The sequence below is a fragment of the Phalacrocorax carbo genome, chromosome 15 (assembly GCF_963921805.1).
Source record: "Phalacrocorax carbo chromosome 15, bPhaCar2.1, whole genome shotgun sequence".
In the NCBI taxonomy this organism is placed as follows: domain Eukaryota; kingdom Metazoa; phylum Chordata; class Aves; order Suliformes; family Phalacrocoracidae; genus Phalacrocorax; species Phalacrocorax carbo.
Genome location: NC_087527.1, coordinates 9,708,393 through 9,733,081, shown reverse-complemented (window position 1 = coordinate 9,733,081; position 24,689 = coordinate 9,708,393). Strand labels below are relative to the sequence as shown.

The 24,689-nt window shown below is 43.1% G+C and overlaps 1 protein-coding gene across 7 annotated transcripts in view; it reads right to left on the bottom strand.

Moving 5' to 3' along the window:
• KDM2B (lysine demethylase 2B) overlaps nucleotides 1–24,689 on the bottom strand; it is a 120,539-nt gene that overhangs the window by 60,199 nt on the left and 35,651 nt on the right. For 3 of the 7 annotated variants that reach the window (XM_064466163.1, XM_064466162.1, XM_064466164.1), the window contains exons 7-9: nucleotides 17,163–17,256; nucleotides 16,125–16,278; nucleotides 4,631–4,746 (exon numbers count right to left, since the gene is read on the bottom strand). In XM_064466163.1, the coding sequence (XP_064322233.1) occupies nucleotides 4,631–4,746; nucleotides 16,125–16,278; nucleotides 17,163–17,256 (364 nt within the window). Of the gene's footprint in view, nucleotides 1–4,630; nucleotides 4,747–16,124; nucleotides 16,279–17,162; nucleotides 17,257–17,691; nucleotides 17,972–18,037; nucleotides 18,201–20,569; nucleotides 20,671–21,041; nucleotides 21,058–24,689 lie in introns of those variants that run through there. The other 4 variants (XM_064466168.1, XM_064466166.1, XM_064466167.1 and 1 more) reach the window with 4 other exon arrangements.

Sequence of the window (24,689 nt, the reverse complement as noted above, 5' to 3'; positions counted from 1 at the left end):
TTCCAGCTCTAACTTCTGTGATTAATAATTTACAAACCACTGAATAAATTTTTTAATTATTCCTGTACAGCGAGAAAAATTCTCTCTGGAATATGATCCATTTCTTCAGTTCAAAGTGGAATTATTTTAGAGACTTATATCCCCCTCCAAAATCAAAACAAAAAACCCTAAACAAGTAAAGCACATATTTTCCTTAAGAAAGTGTTATTCTTTTCCACAATGTCCATTAAAGTAATTACAAACTCCACTTACATTTAATCAATCTAATCACAAAATTGAAAAACAATTTATGATTATCTAAAAAATAATTAATCTATCCACTTAAAATGTTCTCTTACATTCCAGAAAACAAAATCAGTAGAAAATACCATCATCTGTGAGTGACCACCTTACGTATATATTCTGAGTGCTTTTGTCCCTACCCTTGTTCAAATATTGTAACGCAGTTAAATTTAGATGAGTTGGGAGTAAGTTTGACACATTCTTCCTCTTCAATAATACAGAGCTGCAACACCACTATGCCAAGATGATGAATCTCTGCACGGCAGCCTGCTTTGCAGTTCTTCAAGCTGGTCTAGCAGAGAGCTAAACAGCTTGGCCTATTTGACTAGCTATTAATTGGCCTCTAGGAAAGCCAGACTGCAAAATGAGAGTCTCTACAAACTGTAAGGCTGGAGAATATTTGTTTACCTCAATTGCACATTAGGAGCTGTTTCCAACAATAGACATGTTTTTTATTACTCCTTAAAACTATTTTTAAATGGCTGTAACCCTCTTAAAAAGTCTCCCAGGGATATGAGAAATTAAGCTAGAATAAGCATGACAAGTATATAAACTAGGCCATTTTATCAGGCTGTAAATCAGCATTACCATTTCAACCATATATTTATTCTTGTCTTAGCTGCTAAGACAATAACAACTACACCTAGCATAAAAATGACTTTGAATATCGGCATTCAAAGATGATTAAGCATTATATAGCAGGTTTAAACACAGTGAAACCTCCATAAAATTGCTCTGTGCAAAATGAAGAGGGGAAACACACCTGTATTACACTCTGATTTGAGTGTGGCAAATTACTTCGTCAATCACATCATGTCATTTACTTCTGTGCTATTCACAATGGAAAGATCAATACTGATGAGAAATTCATTTGCAGTGTGTTCACACTGGTAAATTTGTGTGAACGACATACTGTATTGAGTCTGCTGTACTAGCCAGTGTATGAATAGAATTATTTGAACAGAGAAATTACAAAATTTGATTGTCAAAGCAGATAGAGTAGTACACACTAGAACCCTATTTTGAAAACATTTACCCCTTCAAGATTCCTGCATGATATTTTTGGGGGGGAGCCGGGCGGTGTTATTATTTCTAAATAAATATTGATTTTCCTGCCTTTTATCAAACTTCTGTATGCCATAGCTGCACAGCTTATATTTTGTTTCTGTCTAGAAATTTTTGTTATTCTTCAACTGTTCACACAGCTTTGTTATTATGTGGCTGCGAACAAGCACAAGTTTGTGAACACAGGTGCAGGCTGCGCATAACACACTGCTAGTGCACAGCAACATACAAGTGCTGAAATTGCTTCTGTGAAGTTGTGGAAATTCTGGACTGTTGGCTTACATTAGTCTTTTTTAAAGCACTTAAGTATTTTTCGAGGGAAAATTACAAAGAACTACACAGACTTTTAACCTCATGAAATTCAACAAAAGCAAGTGCAAGGTCCTGCACCTGGGGAGGAACAACCCCATGCACCGCTACAGGCTGGGGGCTGGCCTGCTGGAAAGCAGCTCTGTTGAGAAGGACCTGGGAGTGCTGGTGGGCAGCGAGGTGACCCTGAGCCAGCACCGGGCCCTTGTGGCCAAGAAGGCCACTGGTATCCTGGGGTGCATTAAAAGGAGTGTGGCCAGCAGATCAAGAGAGGTTATCCTCCCCCTCTACTCTGCCCTAGTGAGACTGCATTTGGAGTACTGTGTCCAGTTTTGGGCTCCCCAGTTTAAGAGGGTCAGGGAACTGCTTGAGCAAGTCCAGCGGAGAGCTACGAAAATGATCAGGAGACTGGAGCATCTCCCTTATGAGGAAAGGCTGAGAGACCTGGCTTTGTTCAGCCTGGAAAGGAGAAGACTGAGGGGACATTTCATCAATACCTATAAATATCTAAAGGGTGGGTGTCAGGACGATGGGTCTAGACTCTTTTCAGTGGTGCCCAATGACAGAACAAGGGACAATGGGCACAAATTTGAACACAAGTTCCAGCTAAACGTGAAAAAAAACCTTTTTTTCCTGTGTTGATGCCAGAGCAGTGGCACAGGCTGCCCAGAGAGGCTGTGGAGTCCCTTCCCTGGAGACATTCAAACCCCACCTGGACGCGTTCCTGTGCCCCCTGCTCTGGGTGTCCCTGCTCAAGCAGGGGGTTGGATGAGGTGATCTTCAGAGGTCCCTGCCAACCCCTGCTATTCTGTGCTTCTGTGACTTCGAAGAAAATCTAAACCAAAACTGACAAGAGTAAAGGTCTGATTTGGGACTTCCAAATGTTGCAGCATCCCTTTCTAAAGAACTCTGGCAAGGACATTTTCAAAGAGGCAGATATCCAACTCACAGAAGCTTCCCATAGGATCAAGATGCTAGTGACATTTCAGTATAACTGGCTGTTAAGTTCCTAAAAGTTACCAAAACACTTGACTGTTATGGGGAAATCTGCCTCCTGGTATAGAACCTTAGGAGATGAAAGCTGCACCCAGCTTCCCAAGGAGAAGGGTCTGACATGAAGCATTACTGAGCAGTTACAACCCAAGGTGTGTGATCTTGAGTTGCCCACATCCTGTGCGAACAAAACGTCAGCTCTTCTACTGCTTCATGGAAAAGAGCATTTCCTTCCCATCTTCCCCATAGACAACAAAGCGAATAACTTGTTTCTGGCATCGATCCTTCCTCCCAGTCCTCACTTCTCCATGCAAGCTGCCTGTGCTAGCATCCTTCCTGGCAACAACGCACCCTCCCCTTGAGCACCTGCAGCGTATATATCCAGCATATATTGCTAGCTCTTACATACAGTCACTCTGAAAACTTGCCTGTGCCTAGCACCCCTGTTTAGCCCCAGGGAGCCCCTTCCCACTTCTGCCATCAGAACTTTTTCCTGTCCAAGTCCCTTTACTCTTTCTTAAGACACTTGACATTCTTGCCTTGGGACACCTAATCAAAGCCAGGCTGAACTGCACTCTGGTCTCTACCTCCACTTCTGCTCTCTGCTACATTCCCTCTGTTCTAATTCCCCTGAATTTCAGCTTTTGTCTTCACCTCTCTTCCACTAAGATTTCGTTTTTCTGCTTAATATTCCTTCTCTTCATTAAAATCACTCTAGGAAATCAACTGCTCCCACCACTGTTTCGCAATGTGAAGATTACCAGGCCTTGTATGCCCTGCGAAGTAAGGGAACAGCCCCTTCCTAACACAACACTGGCTGAGAGAGGCTGGGGGGAGGACACCCTTCCTCTTGCTGAGTCAAGGATGCGTTTCAAAACAATACCTGTTTGCTTCAGGCCTATACACTTTCACTGCAATGACAGCGATCTGGGGTAAAAGCCCACTTGAGGCCAGAATTCTGCCCTCTTATAGAGGTGAGCAACAGTGATCACAGTGATCTGTACTGATGTCCAAGAGATACCATTTTAAGACTTTTTAGTGAAGAATTGCAACTTCCTTCCATTTTGCCAGCCCAAATCTCCATTAACACCACAGCTGGCACCTGTGCCAGTGGTTTACCAGCACTCAGTGCAATGCCTCCAAAACAGTCAGCCACAAAAAGTCCCTGTCTGAATTTGCACATACCACTGGTCCATTTTTTCATCAGAATGCTACAATTGCCTTGCATAGCTTATTTGATAGCCTACCAGAACAGTGGCACTTCCTTCTGATTCTGCTACTTTATGAAACTGCTAAGTATATGACAACCAGGTGTCCCATTTATTAATCAAGGATAAAATTTTCACTCCCAAAAAGAGGGCACACAGTAGCCTCCTCCAAGATGCAATACTCTTTCCATCAGGTAGATGCTACGGCTAGATGAACATCACAACGTTCAGATTTATGTCCCACCCCAGACTCTCTTTGTTCCAAGAAATTCTTGCATAGTGTCAAGTCACTGTAGAAGAAAATGCTGCAAAATATAGGAGACATTTCATATGCAGCTTCTCTGCAGCTTTGTCAATTCAGCTGTGGACAGTAGAACCACCCTAGTCCCATTAGTTCTCCAGGCTTGGGTATCCATTCCAGGTGTGCACAAAGAGATGATAAGCAGGGGGTTACCAGAAGTACTGGTACAAAGGTCTGTAAAGCACGGTATGTTTTTGTGCAAAGCAGAAGGTGTTTATGAAAGTTTAACAGGCAGACAAAAGACACAGAAGGGACACATCTGTGGGAAGTAGGGAAAAACAGATGAGTAAATCCCACTAAAAATAGCCAATATATGAAAGTCTTAATTCTTCACGTTTACCTCTTGTTTCAGCGACACTGACACGGAGATCCCATCAGTTCTTGCTTGTAGGAAGGGAATATGAGAGAGAGACTATGACTGATCATAGTCACAAAGAACTGTTCAGTTAAAAAGAGAATCAAGTATCCTTACCCTTGTTCTGTCCTCAATTTCATAGATGCGAAGCTGCATGGGAACATTAAAGCTATGCAGGATATTTCCACCAAACACCAGAGAATCTACTGGAGTATAAACCGCATGTATCCACCCTAGAGAGGGAAAGCAAAGAACTGAGAATGCCTCATGCTATGTAGTATTACAGAGCAATTTATAATCCAATTTTAACAACCCCATGAACCCCATTCTGCAGGGGATGAGAGGTTAAAGCAGCAAAAGGTTAAATGGTATGCTCGTAGCCACACTTTAAGACTAGTCATAGCAGAAGAATGGCATCTTATGATGTAGTCTTATAACCCTCTGTAAATTGGGTTCTTCTATTTATTCACAGAACAGTTATAGTGTTTACTGAGAACACTCAAGCTTGTGACTCAACTACATCCATGACTAAGAAGTAAATTCAGCCTGTTCAATACATTTGGCTCTCAGATGTATCTACTGGCACCTCCAGTAGGGTTGCAAATCATTTTAGCAGCGGTGGTGGGCTAGGGCTGTGGAACTGGACTGAGTCACATCAAAATTCTTTCACACCAGCATCAGAGCATACATCTTCAGATGGCAACAATTTCAAATTATTACCAGCCCTCCTTCAAAGGTGAAAGTTTCATAGTGTATTATCAACTTCCTGAAGCAACTGAAAAATCTTTTTCACTGCAAGCCCCAATTAAGGGATTTAACATTTCTTGTACCGGAGCTGATGAGACTGTTCTGACCCAGTCCTGCAAGGGACTGAATTCATTCCACAGGCTCCAAAGTGAGGGAAGAGTTTTCTATCACAACAAAAATCGACACGTAGCAATGCAGGCAGCCACACACCAGCTCTTCTGCTCCTACATTGTTTGCTTGGTATGTCAGCTGAAGGACTGGCTATGCAAGACTAGCCTCTGATCTCTGCAGTGAAAAAGGAATTGATCCTGCTAATGATCTGGGACCCACAGAGACCTGGCACTTTTTTCCCCCTTCTTTTTTAATGAAAAGCATTACAATTTATAAACCAGCAGACAGCAAAGCAACATAGTTGACAGTCAATTTTCTCCTAACTGTGCAGTGCTTTCCATTAAAGCTGTGGCAGCTTTCCTTCACTTCAAGATCAGTGAGGAAGCAGGAAAATGCCGTTCAGCCTAAAGGGTTCTCCAGCTAGCAGCCACAAAAGCTCTCCTCTGCAACAATCTTTGGACCGTAAAGGCCTGCAAAGCTATACCCAAGAAGTCCTTGGGCCACAGCAGATGGCAGAACTGGGGCTTCCATTTAAGGGCATATTGGGGTATGAGAGATTCAGGAAGGAAAAGAAATCAGCACTAGAGTTTTCTCCCTGGAAACACAAGTTCATCACTCTGGATACCTTTTTCTAAATTTCAGAATCACAGAACGGTTGAGGTTGGAAGGGACCTCTGGAGGTCCAACTACCCTGCTAAAGCAGGACCACCTAGAGCCAGCTGCCCAGAACTATGTCCAGATGGCCTTTCAATATCTCCTAGGATGGAGACTCCACAACCCCTCTGGGCAACCTGCTCCAGTGCTCAGTCAATTTACAGGTCTGATTCCACATGATAAATGCAATGCATATAAAAAAGCAGATGGCTCCTAGCTCTGGCAGCTTTTGGTATTACTGCACCTTTCCTGCTCCAGTTAGTATAATTTCAGGTACAGTGTCGCTCACAATGATCTGTCCTGTTTATTACTTCCACATCAAGAGCTACCAACTAGAGAGGAATTGTTTTTTCAGGTAAGGGTAGCATGGCAACAACATATATCAACACTATAAAAACTCTTCACAGTTGAAGTAGTTCACCACCTCACATGAAATATATCTGTCTGTACTAATAGCAAACTATGGGGAAAAATACGTGATCTTCCTGATCCTAGCCTTTGGGAAAGAAAAAAGATCCAAGGTCAAGGAAGTGGGGCCACTGCTTCCACTAGATAATCAAAGATTTATGTGGTTGGGGGAAACAATGGAAACCATGTGCTGAAGTAAATCTGTTGCTGGGTCCCCAAATCCAACGTATTGGATAGGTGCTGAAACACAGGGTCAATCTGTGTGACAGTTCACCTTGTCAGTGTTAGAGATGAACAAACTGAAGCTTGAAGGAGTGTAATGACTCGTCCATGGCCACAAAACTGAGTGGTGGCAGAAGACAGGTCAGAAACAGTCAGTTATCAGCAGAAGATTGAAGAGTGCTCACCACTACTTCCCGCTGCAGTTCTCTCAGCACAGATCAGTGTACACATTGGAGCTGGCAGATGCAACAAGTCATTTTAATGGAATGATCAACATAGTTCTAAATACAATGTTATAAAATACTCACAACTTAAGTAAAAGGAGTAACTGAGCTGAAACCTGGCTTTCTATTCCTATATGAAAGGTAGAAAGGAGATATCCTTCATTTTATACAAAATAAAATGAAACCACATCAATGCAGTTGTTCCTTAAGCGAATGCTTTTACTACAACCACACAGTAACCGCCTCCTACAAATTATATTTCCTCAGTGAAAACTTCACACTGGAGTGCAGTTGGTCTCATTGTTCCTTGCTCTTTGTGTTTCAGTCTCATCACGCCTTCCCTGACCTCTCGATTGTGCCCCCACTAGATACCAAGGGTCTTCGCGTTAATAACCGCTGGACTTCCTCAGTAGTATTTTTGGGAGAAATGTGTAAGGATCCATCACTGGCTTGAGCCAATGCTCCAACAAATGGTGTCCCAGACATGACAAACCCTCAACAGAAAGATTAACAAACATGAATATAGTTTCGATCCTGTACTGCTGAAGACCTGGTAGAAGTGCAAACTAAAAGCCTTCTGTAAAGTTTCTAAGACAACCTCTGTTTCTGCAGATAACGCATCTAATTCCCTACTTACATTTATAATCCAGGTCTAAACTGATTTTACAAACAATTAGCACTTCTACTCGTAACTTCTGAATGAACTAAATGCTAGGTCCTTCAAGATCCATTTATTTCTAATAACAAGACTGAAAATACTGCTTTTATGACACAGTTCTCAATAACAAAACCGTGTAATAAGGAAGCATTAAAATCCATCAGGGTTGGGAGAATAAAAATAAATAAGAGACCAAGCAACAAACAGAAAGTCATTAACTGTAAAGTCATTGGAAGTAAAGCTCCTACCCCTAGCCAAAGCAGGGTGTAGGATGATTTCCAGGCATAGCTCAGCGATGGGAAAGATGCCTGTGGGTACCATCCCTTCACTGTTAAAGAGAATTGAGCTAGGCACACAGCTGAGTCCCAGGGAATCCCCAGTTCTCCAGCAGTTCAGGTGCTCCCACATGCAGGGTCCAGCTCACAGCCCCTCTGCCAGCTACAGGACACAGAGGAGTCACCTGCTCATAAGACAGATTTTGGTCACTCAGCTGTTTAGAGTTTTTCAGTCACACTGCATCTCAAAATAGTTTTGACTTGCCTGAGGAATGTACATGTAATATTGAAACTGCAGAGATGCAAGCACCAAGAGGTGTATTCCAGGGACGTAGGATGCTATGGGCAAGATCAGACAAAAAGAGATGGAGAACTGACAAGGTAGAAAACCACAGGAAGATTGGTACAGATGTTACAAAGGGGGGGGAGGGGAGGGAAATCTCCTGTTTTAATATTAACCAGGTTGTGTATGGAGAAAAACTGGAGAGGCACCAGAAAAGCGGAAGTAGGAGGAAACACAGATGAGCAGAAAACAGGAAACAGTTTCCATGAGGGTAATATATTGTGGAAATGAGCTCTGAGAACAGAGAAGCTTGGATGGCACATTCAATTCATTCCCACAGCTTAGATACAAGCACGACTCAGAAATAAACTGAGGAGGACGAATGTTCATTGTGATCATATGCAAACAAGAACACCCATCTTCTAAGCTTCCCAATTACAAAGGTTTTTAAAGAGGATGATAGACCTCCAGAATAGGAGCAAGCTGCGCATATGCTTAAGACAAAAAGGACGGCCAAGGGGATTGCTTTAATATCATCCACACCAATACATCCCGCCTGTCTCACCCTCAGCTATGCTGTTACTTTTTGCCAGATGAATTGACAGGTCTGTTGACATGTATGATCACGTCACTGTATGCTGGACAGCCTGTCATGTCTGCTCATGTATGTCTGCATCTTTCAGCTCTCACAGCAAAAACTTGCCACACAGCCTTCAATACAGACACCTCTGAAACGAGTGTCATCAATTCTCCCCTCAGTGACTGCTTTCTACTGTTTACATAAACTCTGGTACTACTGTACAACTCTGTTTCATGGGTTAGTGCAAGACAGGAGATAATATCTCTCCCCTTGGTAATACTCCCAAAACCTGTAATATTCTCAAAAAAAAAAAAAAAAGGAAAGCAGCATGGAATAAAATACCACAAATTTAATTTTATCCTTTGATTAAAAAAAAGCACTGGAGTAATATCAGAACAAATAGATTAAGGAATGAAAAAGTCAAAAGTCATTGGAATAAGATATGCTCATTTTTGGCTGAAAGACACAAACAAAAGCACCTGCTAAACATTATCTAAGGCTACAATTAAATCCTATAGATGAGAGACATATACTGTGTGGCTTCAAGGATTAGTCATCAATTAGAAAACTCTTCCTGATGGGTGGCCATTTTCAAACCAGCCTGTGTCCATAGTAGTAACGACTGAGTGAGCGCAGAACCAGCCCATTCTTCCTTCGCAGGCTGGTCCGACAGCTTGCAGCTGGAGCACACTCTCAGCGCGGCCCCTGCACAGCCCTGCCCTGAGAGCAGAGTACTTGAGACCACACACCAGTGGTGGGCTCAGCTAAATGGGGATCGATGGCTTTGGGAGTACACTGAATAGTCACTGTTCACAACCCTCATTTCGAGCCTTAGCAAGAAGACTGTCCACTTACGTTTTTCCTGAAGTTGATCTTTTTTCAGTTCTTGGTGATCAGTGAGTATTTTCTCCTTCCCAAAACAATTCTGATTTATGAAGCCAAGCCAACATTGAGCAGGAATTCTATTCAGGAGGCTCAGAAATACTCTCTACTGATTTACAGTTACGAATTATTCCACCTCTCCTAAGATACACTTGAATATTTAGATGTTATCAGCTCTAGTAAATCAAGAAGGTAAAATTAACAGTAACAAAAGCTTTTCTGAATAGTTAAAACAAAGATATGATCTCATTATCTTTTGAATTTTATCAAACATGTATTATTAAACATTGCAAACTTGTTAGAAGATTTCAGGGGCCTGCAAATTCCTACTGTATCTTCAAGGATGCAATCATCCATCCAAGAATAATAAAGAAGAATATTAACTTATAAAGCTATGGGGCAAACAGACTACAAGCTCCAAGCCAAAACCATGGTGCATCTGTTTCCATTAGTAACCAAACAGATATTTTGCTTTGTGATATAGAAGGCATACATATTTTCCTGCAATTCTACAGCAACTTGGGGTAGAAAAGATGAAATATATGAGTCTCAAAAGTAAAAAGTGACTAAGGAGATAACCTTACAGTGGGCATTACCAGTAAATGAGACGCTATTTCTCTATCTCTAAATGATTGCATCATAATCTCTCTCTTTGCATCATAATTTCTCTCATCTCTAAATGATCACATCATAATAGTATCCACAACCAAAAATATAAAGGAAACATGTTTACATTTTAAAAGTAAATAAATTAATAATTTTACCCCAGTGGTACGAGTCATACAGCAACTCTCAGTCTTACATCATTTGATAAGAATTAGGTAGAGCACTGCAGAGGGATAGAACTAAAAATCCAGCATTATGCTGTCACCTTCTATCCGAAAGCAGACACTTGAGGCAAAAACTCTCCTCTCTGATCCTCTCTGCGGATCTTCACCGCTTGGATCCTTAGGGTTCCAGGCAAAGAGTTTCCATTAATGTCAGTGGAAGCTCCCAAAATGGGAAAAGCGAACAGCAACCAAAAATAGCCAGGCAGCTATGCAGCCCTAGCACAACTCTCTGCAAAAAATCTACCAGTTAGATTTTAATAGGCTGTCATTCTCCTTGATATAAAGACTATATACTACCTTCTGGCCCCATTACATAATAATTCATCAAATACTGACTGGCATAGCAGAGGTGACCTAAGACCGCACACTCATAATAGGCAGAATGCTACTGATAACCACTGATACGGTATTTGAAGCACTTTGAATCCTTGCAAACAGCTGCCTAGAGTCTAGCACAGAACACCCCTTTCCATCCACTTTCCTTCCCAAAAACATTCATCTGAGAACAGTCATTATTTCTGCATTTGACTGGAAACAAGAACGTTGGAGCACTCTCATGTTACCATAATAATCACCACAGACCAACGAGAATATTTTGCTAGACTGTGGCTCATTCTTCAGCTCTCAAGAAATTAAGAGAGATTATAATAGCATGTTTCCATGTCAAAGGCCCCAAAGTGCATTAGAAAGAAAATTAAAGTAAAACAAACAGCTTACTCCTCAGCAGAAACTGCCAACTCCAAGGTGAAACACAACTGTTACAAAATAGCATGCAGCAACACTAGTGAGAGGTTTGAAGGGGAACCAGAAGGGAACACTATGTGCAGTTGACAGTAAGTTACCCCCTCTGGATTTTGATGTCTAATAATGTCTAATAAATCAGCACTGCAAAAATCTTCTACAATATCTAATGTCAGTCCATTATTCAATTTTCAGAACTAAATGCACAGTGACTCCTTGGACTGTTATCTTTTGGACCATGTAGTAGTCTATTACTGGGACCGTTGCTGTCAAATTCAAAGAACAGACAAAAGTCACCCAAAATGGCCCAGCTACTTGAGAATTTGTTTCCCCCCCCCCAAACACAGATCTCTAAACTACCAGTTCACACACATCACAACATCTCATCTCTTCAATGTACTCACATTAAATCTACACATTTGGAAAGCCTACAGTACGAACACCCATGGAGAATCAACCCAAAAGCATACCTGCTCAGGACTCTACTGCCTCTCATCATCATCAGAGGCTCAGAAAAAGACTGTAAGAAGCAGAAGATGATTAGAGTAACCCTTGTAGTACCAGTATGTTTGCAAACTTTCACAGACCAATCACGCTGCAAACCCTGGCATCAAGTTGTATCCACAGCAAGTGTGGTATCTTCGTTGGAGGTCAGCAAAACTGGTCTTCACAAAAAGAGAAGAAAATCCAAGTTTATCCATATTCTGCAGGCTACATTATCCAAAACTGGCTCAGGTTCACCTTTTGAAGACATAATGATTGCACTCTTACTTCACAATATTAACAACAGAGACAAATACTGCAAGACGAATTTTCCACAAGACACTACTAGTTAGCCCGCTTTTCTATGTCCCAGTTTTGCATGTGCAAAGTCTCTTGAATTCCAAGTGCAAGTGTCTACACCAAGCAAACATACACTTGCACAGGAGAAAACATCATTTTTTGAAAGAGAGGTCTGACAGGAAATTGATGAAAAAAAGCAAACAAGCTTAACAGCTTTCAAACTACTGCAAGATCTTGTTTGTAGAGGACAACAGGGAAGAAGGAGAAGTACAATATCTATGCCATAGCTCCATCACTTACAATCAAAATGACATATTCAGCAAGACTAAAAGACTCAAAAGAGCAAGTGGATTGAAAAAGGATGAATTTTTCATTTTGTGCATGCTTAGTTTTGAGCCTGGGTTTAGGCAACAGCAGTGACGTTTAGGAGTACACAAGATAAACTAACATGGTGTTCAGAGAATCGAGATGGAAGGGAATCCAACGCATGATGCACCACTTGAAAAAAAAAACAAGTGCAAGGACAGAAGGAAAAGATGGCTTATAGAGCATAAAGACTGGAGTGGCAGGTGAAGAGCAAGAGGAGGAAAGCAAAAAGGTTCCAGTGAAGTTATGCAGTGATGTAAAAGAATAAAAATATTTGAAGTAAAAGGAGAAGCACTAAAGATATTTAAAAAACTGGGTAACACATTGGCATTAACTTAGTGAGCAGCATTTCAAACAGGCTGTAGGGGAGCAATCAGGATATAACAGAACAAGTAGCTGCGTACAAGCCAGAAACCTGTGCCTACAGTAATCCTGAGTTGTAGAAATCTGAGGGATGATGCCCAAACACTGGTTCTGCGTGTCCCTAGCACAGTGATATCTAAACTCCTTCTCTGTAACACCACCACAATGGACTCCGAACACTTCACTTCACACATTCTCCCTGCAAGTCATCACTAGACACCCACATGGTATAGAAAAAAGCTACAGCACAAATAATAATGTACACGCTCTAGATTTGATTGTGACTGATAAAATTTTGTTGTTTCCCTACTGAGACAATAACTGAGCACTCAGATTATGCTTTTCCTCTTTCCAGATCATCAGTTTATACCTGAAAAGACAAGCACACTCTTAAAGAATCTCCCTTCTCTTTGGCAGGTGGGTCAGATATGCAGTGTCCACTGTCCACTGTACCAGAGTAAGATGTGTTACCTTGACCAAATTTCATCTGTGTTGAACACTTAACCATATGAAAGATTAAACATTGCTCATGGAAACATACACAGTGCAAACACCCCAGGGTCATAGCGTTCTTTACTAATGTCTTCCTGTATAAGGACAGTTTCTCTCCCCTCCTAGGAAAAAAACAGTCAGATTTCTACAGAAAAATAAAATAATCATTCGCTGACACTGGTAGTGACTACAGCTTCCTCCCCTCTTGAACCTTCAGCTGTTTTAACATCTTGAATCTACATCTGGCCATAAACCTCAGCATGGCACAATGTGGTGTATTTCTCAATCAATAATTATGCTGACATTAGTTTAGACAATTATATTAATGGAAAAGGCCATGTTTCTAGTTGATTTTATCCCTTTGCCACAGGCTTCGCCAGAGTTGATCATCCTTGACTCATTAGTGGGAACCGGTAAAGTGGGAGGTGAGAACTTGTAACAGTGCATTGCTTGTTTGGAGAAGTCCTACAGGGTCTCCTATGAGGAGTACAGCTTGACTGCTGCACAAGGCCCCACACACAGTATCCCCCAGAATCCCAGCTTACTTCCCCCTACCCCATACTTAGGAGGGACTCCTAAAATGCCGCAAGATGCACCTTGGCCCATAACAATTCACGCTGCTGACAACACTTTGCTCAGATTCTCCTTGATACCACAGCTGTGATCATGCCTTTCTGTGCTTTGCAGGGTTAGAAGCACAGGTAGAAATTAACTGGTTTAAACTTAATCCTGAAAGGACGATGGCAGTGATGGAGAAGAAAACACCCTGAGGCCCTGGTGAGCACTATAATTATTCCTTCTGTAAGATTAATTCCCATTCTAGTCCAAGTGGTTGTAATTTCAGGGATTTACTGGATCTACTGCTGATCCTTGATTCTCAGGGAAACCCTCCATCTCTCACAATATGATCTCACTTCCTCACATGTCTTGTTACAGCCTTCCCTGCCTACTTCATTCTTATGGTGCCATGGTAAAATAGCATTTCTAGGACCACCCCCAAAAATGACTTGAAAACAGGAGCAGAGCAGGATACGTTATAGAAAAGGTCCTTTGCTGAACTGTTCTCCATTCACAGTCCAGCTGAGCACTCGCTATATCGCTCTCCACTTTCTGTGACCAGACCTGTAATTAGCAGGTATTTTCCTCATGGATGAGTTGAGGAGGGTCCAGAGTTTCAGGCTCAATTGAAAACATGGGACACGCTGGTTTTACAGGCACTCATTATCAGAACCTGAACGCTATGAACACTTAGAAAGTACATACAAAGCACATTCAAACATTAACTAGTGTGATATGTGCACAAAGCAGAGCAAAGAGGTTGTAGCAACTGACCTGTTTTACACAGCCATGCTCAACTCCCTGACCTGGAACAGCCTTTAATTAGGCATTTCCATACTTTTAAAACAAACACAGAAGTAATGCCCTTTCACAGAAATAAGAGACTTGCAAACAAGTTTTCCGAAGAAAATACAGCAGAGCAAAAACCTTTGAATCCATGAGGTGCTTACAGAGAAATTATTCGCATAGGCCTTTCAAATATGGCACAGAGCCTAAAATGTCCAAGGTATTGGCATTTCTGCATTTTAGGCTTTCCTAAGAAAACAGAAACTACAGTCAAAAAACACATTTGGACTCTCTTCACTTCAGCCACCATGTTACAGTTGTGTCCTGTACAAGCTCCCACAACTTGCTGTATTCCAGCGGCTGAGCATAACTCAACTAACACACAGAAAGTCTTATTCGTAGGAGACTGTTCACAGGGGAATGAAGATAAATACAAAGATGCAGTAACAGGATCTAAGCAAACAGCACAGGCACACTCAAACACCCAGTTCAAACAGTAACAGCACATTCTGACCTGTTTCAAGGGAAGACCTAATACCTTTAATGGATTAACTCCTCCACCCTCTAAGTCATTTTGCCTGTCACCTCCCAGGCCAATTCTTACCAAATACTTACAAATGTGCAAAGTTGTGGCCTTCAACTGATACTAACAATGCTCTCTAGTTGGCGAGAATATCGTTGCTGTCTTCGCGTGACCTGCATTCTCTCTGTCACCAGGATTAAAAAATAATAATCCTATCTCCACAGAGTAATTCTAGAGCTGAAGAACTATCAACCTGTCTTACTGTCATGTAGAAAGGCTACCTATATTTACTTCCCTGGTAAGATCCACTAGAGAGAGGCAATGTGTTATATCATTATAAACAAACTGATGGTCCCATAATAGTTAATGAGAGCAAAGCCTAGTATCACCTTAAATGAGATGTGTTACAGATTGCACCATCCTTAATCCAATTTAGGCAGGAGCAGAAAGGGCTGCAGTCACCAGCCTTCAAAGCAGCAACTACTTGGTTGCTTTGCAAGAGCCTGAATCATGCAATGCAGCTACTGAGGTGGGCAGTAGTATAAAAATTAAGTGTGGCTGGGCTACTCAACAATGTCCAGATTGAGCACAATCTCCATCAGCAGAAGTTCTGAAGAGTTATGACAATAAAATAAAGTTGTTCCCCCAAGAAGCAATCCTGAGGGAGCACAGTGCCTGCTCTCACATGGGCTGGAATCTCCTCTGAGCTCCATCAGGGAATCCAGTCCTGCCTCTGGCTACAGACAGAGGCAAAGAAGTAGGTTACTGAACTGCAGGTAAAACCTGCCAGAAAAGACCACAAAACCAGAAAAGTATTTTTCCAGTCACAGAAGTCAGTATGACTCTGGTAAGTGGTGGACTAAGAGCCCCAAAGACCCAAGTGCTCTCTCCCTTTCCCCAGTACAGCACAAGTGATCACTGCACACACTCTTCACAGTATATTTTTCATCAGTCTGCATGGGGTCAATTTCTGGAAAATTAAGTGCGTTCAGACCCTAGCCTTTCTTTTGCTACAGCAAATGAAGAGGTTAATATGGGGTTTAGATGTGAAGAATTGTTATACAGAGGACTGTTATTCAACCACAATTCCAGTGATTCCAAAAGCAGCTAGCTAACAAGTGATACCTGAAGGAATGAAGAACGTATAGCCTTGTTTCAGCTCAATTCTTTGGCATCGTTCCACCCTGTCTCCCAGAAAGATATCACTTTGCTTTCCTGAGAGAACCCATTCTTCATATAGTTCTAGATTCTGCAGAGTAGGCGGAATCAGCCAGAAGATCTAAAAATAAAGAAAAGATTTAACTATTACCAGCAGTCAACAAAAATAAATAGCTGAGAAATTCTAAAAAGGTTGTTATGTGTTAGACAAACGAACGCATAACACCAAGCCTGCTTTCTGCATAAAACACATGTTTTCCAGGTGTTGTACACAGAGGCACACAGCAGACAGCAGCAGCAATTAGTCCACGTGCTGGAAGTGGCAAAATAACTGTCAGTTGTCACCTCTCTTCCATGAAACATCTTACTCGGAAGATGCCTGCACAGTTTACTTTCAGTTCAAAACGATGCACTGGTATAGTACAACTTGATTGTACTATATAGATGAACAGTATCTGTATCACGGAGATCTTCAAGCTGCTGTATTTATTTCAGTTCCCACCGTACACTGTCTATACTAGAATTGGGAAAAGCAACCTAAAACAGTAAAGACATGAACGTAGCCATACCTGCTGTATATTTTAAACACTTTTTTATCCTGTAATGTTTCGGTTCGGGCATAGTGTGCATGTGCACACTAAAGGAACATGGAATCTCTAAAAGGTAACAGAAGCTCTAGCTAAAGAAGGAGACTAGTGAGGGCACTCTGACCCAACAAGGGTACACACAGCCACGTACTCACTACATGACACTTCTAAACCATGCAGCAATAACAAGCCTAAAAGCACGACCACCAACAAATAAAACATTTGATATTTCAAATAAATCACTTGTTTGTTTCAAAGGTGAATGGTGTCCTCAGCACTCTGTGTACATCAAAGCTGAAATAAATTGACTGCTCCCCCTACCCCGAAAAAGAGAAGAAAAAAAATAAAAGAAAGCAATCCCTCCCACCATAAGACGCACAGAAATAAGAACAAATATTGAACAATAAGGTTCACCTACCTTCCCCCCACGGAAAACGTGATACCACACTGAAGTGCCACCAAAATCAATATGAAAATCAGTGAAGCATCCTTTCACACTCATCAAACAGTACCTGTAAGCAGAGTGAAGGACAAAAAATGAATCAGTCTGAAACAGTATTTTTCACGTCTTAATTTGCAGAGGTTAACTGCATGTGCGATACTGTTTCCACCAATTAAGCTTCCGCATATAGAGTACTGGGGTTTGTCTCATTAAGTAGCTGTAACTACGTTTTTGCTGAAAAATGCTTATCTCCAAGGTTGAGTTTGCTATTCATACAACTGGAATGAAAGCTTTCACAGTTAAGGAATTGAAAAACATTAGAAGTTATGCTGTTCAGAAATATTTCTTATGCCACTGCCAGTCCCTGGTGTGATCTATTTAATGCTCTCCCTTCACCGCTTGAGAGACATAACCTTCTCCAAAAGTTGTACTCAAACTGCTTCAAAGAGCAAAGTTTTGAAAAATCTGATTTGCTTATAAATCCTCCTGAATGTTCTTTACCTACTTGCCACTAATGCCATTTTTGCACGGACTGGGGGACAGAAACCTCATTCGGCAAATGAACTCCTTTTTGTTCACATTTCTAGGCATTTCTGCATCGAAACACATTAAGGAACCAGCTGGCAGCATCGCTAAGCATCAAATCCACTATTTTTTAATGCTGTCTTGATTAAGGTTTTCAAAGCAGTTTAAAGTCAGCATCACTGGAAAGAGATACAAGAGCTCTCATCTCGCTGCATGAATCTCAAGCCACCAGCCACCATCTGTAACTAATGGCTGAAACACAGCCGCCCTTCTCACTGTAGGCACCTTTGCAAACGCAGGAAACACACACCACTTAACCCACTAACCTCTTTTCCTTGTTCCGGTCTCCGTTTCATGGCTTTTTTTTTTTTGCCTTTTTTTTTTTTTTTGAGGGGTGTTATGGAAACAGTACCAGAACGGAATTTGTGAAAAAAAAAGAAAAAAGGTTTCATTTAACTGTGTCTTTTTCTCATCACATTCAGGTAGAGAGAATCTCAGCAGTATGCAGAAGGCGTGCAAAAGTCCCTCTAGATGATAGGCTGGAAAGGACCTTACCATGTGTCTGCAGAAGGCTGGCAAATCAGAGAGGCTATAGGTACATAAGAGCCCGCTGCCTAGCAACCACATCCCGAGCTGGAGTTGACAGAATGATACGCAATGCTGTCATGAAGACAGTCAATTTGCGGGCTTCAAAAAAGGTCCTGCGCCTTCATCTCACAATTAAAACCTCTCCTTGTGCAATTACACGTCTCTCCTCTTGCCCACTCTGGAGGTTTGGGGGGGGGGTTTATCCTTCAGAAGCAGGAAGAGAGCTTTTTCTGCCCCTGGGGTATTTCAGATGCTTCAAAAATCACAGCTAGCCAAGAAGCTGTCTAGAGTCTCAATATGCTCCATTTCAAAATATGAGTCCTTCCCTCCCAAATACATTTTTTTAAAATTTCTCCTTTTATGTCTTCTCTACCAAGATGTTGTTGATTACAAGTCAGATAGAATTTAAAAACAATAAAAGAAGCCCAGAAAGGAAGTTGCCTTTCTTCCAGGCAGACTGCAAAAAGTCACAGATTGAATAATTGCTCATAAAACAAAAAACAACATGGAAATTCTCAGTTTGGGAGCATTGTTGAGTATTAGAGGTTCTTGTTGTTTTAAAAGTAAAAAATTAAAATCCTTACGGAATCAATTCTTTTCAGTTTCCAAAAGGTAAAATACATCACACTAACAACAATTTTCTGAGATAGTGCTATCTACCAACAACTACCCATTCACATTAAGATATTCTGAAAGAGCATAAATGGCCTAAGCATCAGCTGGTTTCACTTGTTCCTCAGTAGTCAATAATCTAAACTTGAAGCTGTCGATCTGTTTGTATTCAGAGAAGAAATAACAGGACTGAATTCTCTGTCGAAACAAAGTGCTTAAAATGTAGTTTTGTGAGAAAATACCAAGGCAGATATAACCGTGAACACACAACTCTTTTTTTCCCCCTTGTTTTTCCACCCATTTTCCCCTCTGTTTTCTTGAAACTCCTCTAAACACAACAATTTCCATTCCAACAAAGGTGGTTTTAGTGAAAGAGCCACATATGGTGATTAATAAAAACCCACAAAGCATTTGGAAAAAAAACCCAGGTTTTGTTTCCATCCACAGACGAGCCATTCCATATTTAATTTCTGCTGTTAATCTTACAGGGCTGCTTTTGTCCAACCCGAAGAGCTACCAAAAGGCTCAGGAGCCTGAAAAAGCAATCTTCCGCCATATAGCGATCTCCCTTGTTGCCAGAGTCTGGCACAATGCCTTTGCATTGACCTCTACAGCTTCCTCTTCCAATGTACACCGCAGTCACATGGTCCCAGCACAGCTCCATGCCACAGCTAATCTTATACACCGCTGGGCTCCAACCTCAGCATGCAGCTTCTCATCACTAACAGCTGCTAATTTGGGGAACGACTCAACTTTTCCGGTTTTAACATAACCAAAAAAAAAAAAAAAGAAAAGAAAAGAAAGGAGAGGGAAAAAATAGCCATATCGCAGCATCCATGTTGAAAGAAATCTAGAAACTACATCCCACTGCGTGCTCTGGTCACAGCTCTTTGCCTTCAGTGCCCTGGGCCAGAGCAGGTAAAGTGGGTTACAGGAACACAAGCCCAAGTAGGGCACAGGGAGACAGTCTGACTAGAGTTACACCCTGAAAAAACAGGAGACGCAAAAGATGCCCCAACTTTAATTTTTTCCACAACTGCTACCACATCCAATCCCTGCACACTCCACTTTATCTCCCTGCACAGCCTCAGTTAGGGTTTTAAAACATGCAGCTGCTTGTAATCTGTTGTGGGGGAGCTTCCCTTCCCCACTGAAGAGTTTGTTTTATGCTCTCCACAAGCCTGAAATTATTCAAGTTAATGTATTGTTATTTTGGAGGAAGGATTTGTGGTGTGGGGGAAAGGGGAACTTCCCCCAAAAAAACTGGGGAAATTTGTTAGAGGAATGATGCGAAGAAATATGGAGTAACCTGCAAACTCCCAGGGAACAAGCAGAGATTGCCAAAAAAAGAGAGGGAGATGATACAAATGAAGCTAAACCACTAAGCAAAGAGAGAGAGCTGGGAACACAGAAACAACACAGAGACACCGCTCCATAAGCCAGCGCAGATACCACACTCCCAGGCAAACCCACAATGCACTCGCCACGCATAGCTACAAACCCACAAGCAAACAGAGAAACAAAGACAGCGACAGACACGCCGGGATGCGAACGCACACACGCGCAGGCACACACGCGCAGGCAGGGGAACGCAGAGGCGCAGCGTACATGCACATGAACTCGGGGAGACGCGCGAGCACACGCAGAGGCAGCATTACCCTGAGCTTAGCTCCTTTTCTCTCGCAATAGGTACAGCACACCATACGGCTCTATTCCCTCTGGCATTGCAAGGGCTCCCCTGCCACTGAGCTCAGCCCATAAACCACTCCCAAACCCCAGCAGAGGCTTCTGTTTTTTGTTCGGGCCAATGAGAAAAGTATAGCTCACTCTTCCTTCCTCCCAGGAGCAGCGCCGGCTGGTTGAAATCCCTAAGCCTGAAACCGAATACCACAACCCATGAGCCAACTGCAAGTGCCAAACCGGGGAAAAGGAGCAGGCCCTGCTCCGTGCGTTCGCTCGCTCCCTCTCTCCTCTCCCCCGGGTGGGAGAGGTGCTCCCAGGCGTCGGACGAGGGAGGCTGCGGCGGTGCCCGGCGGCATCCCGGCACCCCGGGGTCCCCTTCTCCCAGGCCTCGCCTCACGGCATCTGGAAGCGGGAGCTGGAGGGGAGACAGCAGGAAACAATGGCTACCTTCGGGCGACTCCTCATGCTAACGGCCTGACCCGCACCGAGCAACACTCCCACACTGGGGCCCTGTGACTGAAAGGCACAAATTACACCGCAAGACAAAAGAAACCATTGTCACCCGGGAGACACGGGGCCAGCCCGCCCGCCGCCCCACCCCCGCAGCCCGCGGACCTCGCCGTGGGGCTCCCCGCGGGGCGCGACCGGCCTCTCCTCGGCAGGGAAGGCCCCAGGGCTTCCCCTCAGGGAGGGCCGCGGCTCCCCGCCTCGGCGGACAACCCGGCCTTCTCCTCAGGGAGGGCCCCTGCGGCACCCACCTGCGGCCACCGGGGCCGGCTCTGCCCGCCGAGGGGCCCCGGGGAGCCCAGGCCGGGTGGGACGCGTGCCCATGGCCCTGCCGGGGACCAGCCTCTGCCACCAGCCCCGCAGGCACAACCACACCGGGCCCGTTCCCCGCCTCAGGAGCAGGGCAGCTGGGCGGTGGTAACCAGCGCTTCCAGTAAAAGACAGTTCAGCGTGTCCAGTAAAAGACAGTTCAGCACAAGACAGTTCAGCACTTCCAGGCTGAAGTAAAAGCCAACCACCACCTATGAAGGCCGAATAGTACCTAACCATTAAACATAGGACTGCACCAGGCACTTCAAAAGCACGTGAAAGACCCAGTTCCTGCCCCGAGGGGGTTACGATCTGAGTCAGGCGGACAAAAACAACACCTGAGATAAGAGAAAGCCTATTTTCTGCGAGGTGCCTCAGTCTGCACCAGAGATTTTGTGAAGCAGCCACAAATTACACTCACAGGTCGTGCTGGGACCAAAGCAAGTTGCAACACTTTCCTCCTCACAGCCTTGCCCTGGTCCCAGCCGAGGTGAAACACCAAGCTCCAGCGTGCACAGGGTGGGTTCATACCTGAGCATGCCGCGGCCACAAATAAGGACTTCACAGGGAAAGTGTAATTTACCTTCTGACCATCAGATTTTGGCATGACCAGCCCACATGTGTAGAGGATCAGCAGAACAGCACCCAGCTACCATCTCAGGCTGCCTGCAAACCTTGTTGCTGTGCTCTGTGTTCAGCTAGTGCTGGGAAGGTTACCTTTGAACTGTAAGAATGAAGAGGCCTCTTTTTTTTTTTAAATTGGAAGCTTAAATTTCTGAGAAGGTGCCCGCCACCATAAGGAAATGAACCAAGCTGCCAGCAAGCCAGGCCTGTCACCCCCTGGAACAGCATTTTGGTATCAGTGAGAACACATTTCTCCATCCTTGTGACATGGCTGTTCAGCTCCAGGCTCACCACAAACCATTCTAAATGCCAGTGCTTATTCCAGTTACATGGGTGACACTGCAAGTCCTCCAAGCTCTACACAAAGGAGGATTTGAGACCAACACACTGACCTGAAGATGTGAAATTTCATTTTCTTTGCTAGCTTGGAAAGTTTTAATGAGAACTTGTGCTTTTGGTCTAATTTTCTTGTACTTAATTATGTTTATAGAGTAGTTTTGTGTCAAAAGTAATTCACAAATGACATACAAAGTGCATACAAGTATCTCACATGCACCTGTTATCTCACATGCATAAAATAGTGCCAGGTTGCACTGCAGAACCTGTGAGCTCACACAATTCAAAGGGCAATCTCAGTCTCCAGAGGCACACCCTCAGCTTTTAATTAGACCACAGCTCAGCAGAGTATTTTAGCATCTGTTTAAATCCATCCCTATTTACTAAAGGAATGAATAGAAAGGAATGGATGGCTGAATAACAGCCTAGGAGAGGGAAAATTGGGCTGAGTACATGGTAACAGAGCAGCATCTTTCTGTGAACAGGTGGATGTTTCATACAAGATACCTCATCCTTAACTGAAGAATAACAGTAATATAAAGACCTATTACAGCAGTGCTTAGATATTTTAAGTAATAATAAGAATTTTTAAGGCAAAAGAGTGTTGTAGTGACTGAGGCTTTCATTTGTCATTTGTTCCATAGCACAAACTTTATCAAGTTGTTCGAAGTACCCATTACTACTTCTATAGCCACCATGTCCTGGCACACTTGCTATTTCACTGCCACTGCTTTGCAAATAGTCTTGCAAGGCTACAAACACAAAACCTAATAAACAGAGAGGCTAATAATTTCAGCAGGGCTACCTGTTTTAATCAACGAGAACTCTAGTTAGTACATTTTTTTGTTTGGTTCAGGCTCAGCTGTATCCAGATGGGTTCAGTCCAGGTTCAATTTAAACAGAGAACTAAATCTGAGCTTGTTCTGAGCTACTTGAAAATAGTTATGGCGCACCGTGATGAAAGGAAGCAGTTCTGAGCCCAGTTCAGTTTCCTTTTGTCACAGTTTCCTGCCCTTAGGATTTGCAGTACCACAGATCTGAGGTGGTACAACAAGCTTCTGCCCCTAAAAGCTGTTATTACAACAGCACTGCCTTTTCCTCCTGCCCTGGCTCCTGGTTACAGAGCATGCTGCCCTCCCTCACTCAGGCTCCCATGTTAGTAAGGCCCTTCCTTGTGAGCACGTTGCACCCAGGGGTGTAAAAGAGGGGAGGCAGGAGCAGGCATCCTCAGCAGCAATGAGCTGCTTGCTCTGCTCATCCAGTGCCTCGTGGCCCTGCACCTTGTGTGAACTGCAGAAGGGGTCTGTTGATGATCCCACTGCTGTGTTTTTTTCACACTTCTGCACTGCCCTTCAGTTGGCACAAGCATTTATGCAGCTGTGTGGTGGTTTGGGTGGCCTGAAAAGTAACCAATTTTTTATTTCTGAGTTGGTTTTCAGACCACTCCCCAGCCCAGTTTACTCTGCAGCTGCACAACAGCGTGTTCTAGCAGTGAGGATGGGACAATGTGGGCATGGGACTGTTTTTTTCAGGGTCAATGCCAACATATTAGTTTGAAGTTTGTCACACTACAATCTCAGCTAGCTGCCCCCTTAATTCCTTGTGTTGTCCTACTGCTTAAGAGGTAGTACTTGGAAAGTTTTACATATTTCTGACATAAACCATTTCCCCACTTAATTTAGACCTCTAAGACTCCCATTAAGTAAATAACTACTTACCTACAGGCAGAAAAATAACCTCATTACCCAGAATTTTTTTAAAAAGTTAATCGTGCAAGTCCAAGTGAAAGCCAGGGCGGTCTCCAGTGCGCGTAGTGCTCCTGATAACTGAAGCAGCGCAGCAGATGGAGCGTTCTCTAACTTCACTCCCAGCACGGAACTTGACGTGCAGGAGCCAAGACAGACATTTGTGTCTGGTAATGCCATCTGTGTCTGCAAAACTGCAACGCTTTGCTGGAGTGCTTTTTGTTTGTAGGGAACACGTTAATGGTGGGTATTGCATACTGCAAACTCTTAGTATTATGAGAATGCTAAGAACAAGAATGAAATGAAACAACCCCATTTCTGAGCAACAGCAGTCATTAATAAAGCATATGAATATTGATGATTGGCATAAAAGAATGGGCAGCATGAAACAAGTGGCAGCACTGACATTTAGCTCCACAGTTGAACACAGTCTCTTTAATAAGGGCTTATACCCTGTGGGTGCTCACAGCAATAGCTGGGACTAGTATCTATACAGGAAAGGGTCAGTCTGACTTTGCAAAGATGGAGAAAGCTAATCTCCTGAGGAGTTCATATTTAAACTGGACAAGTTCAT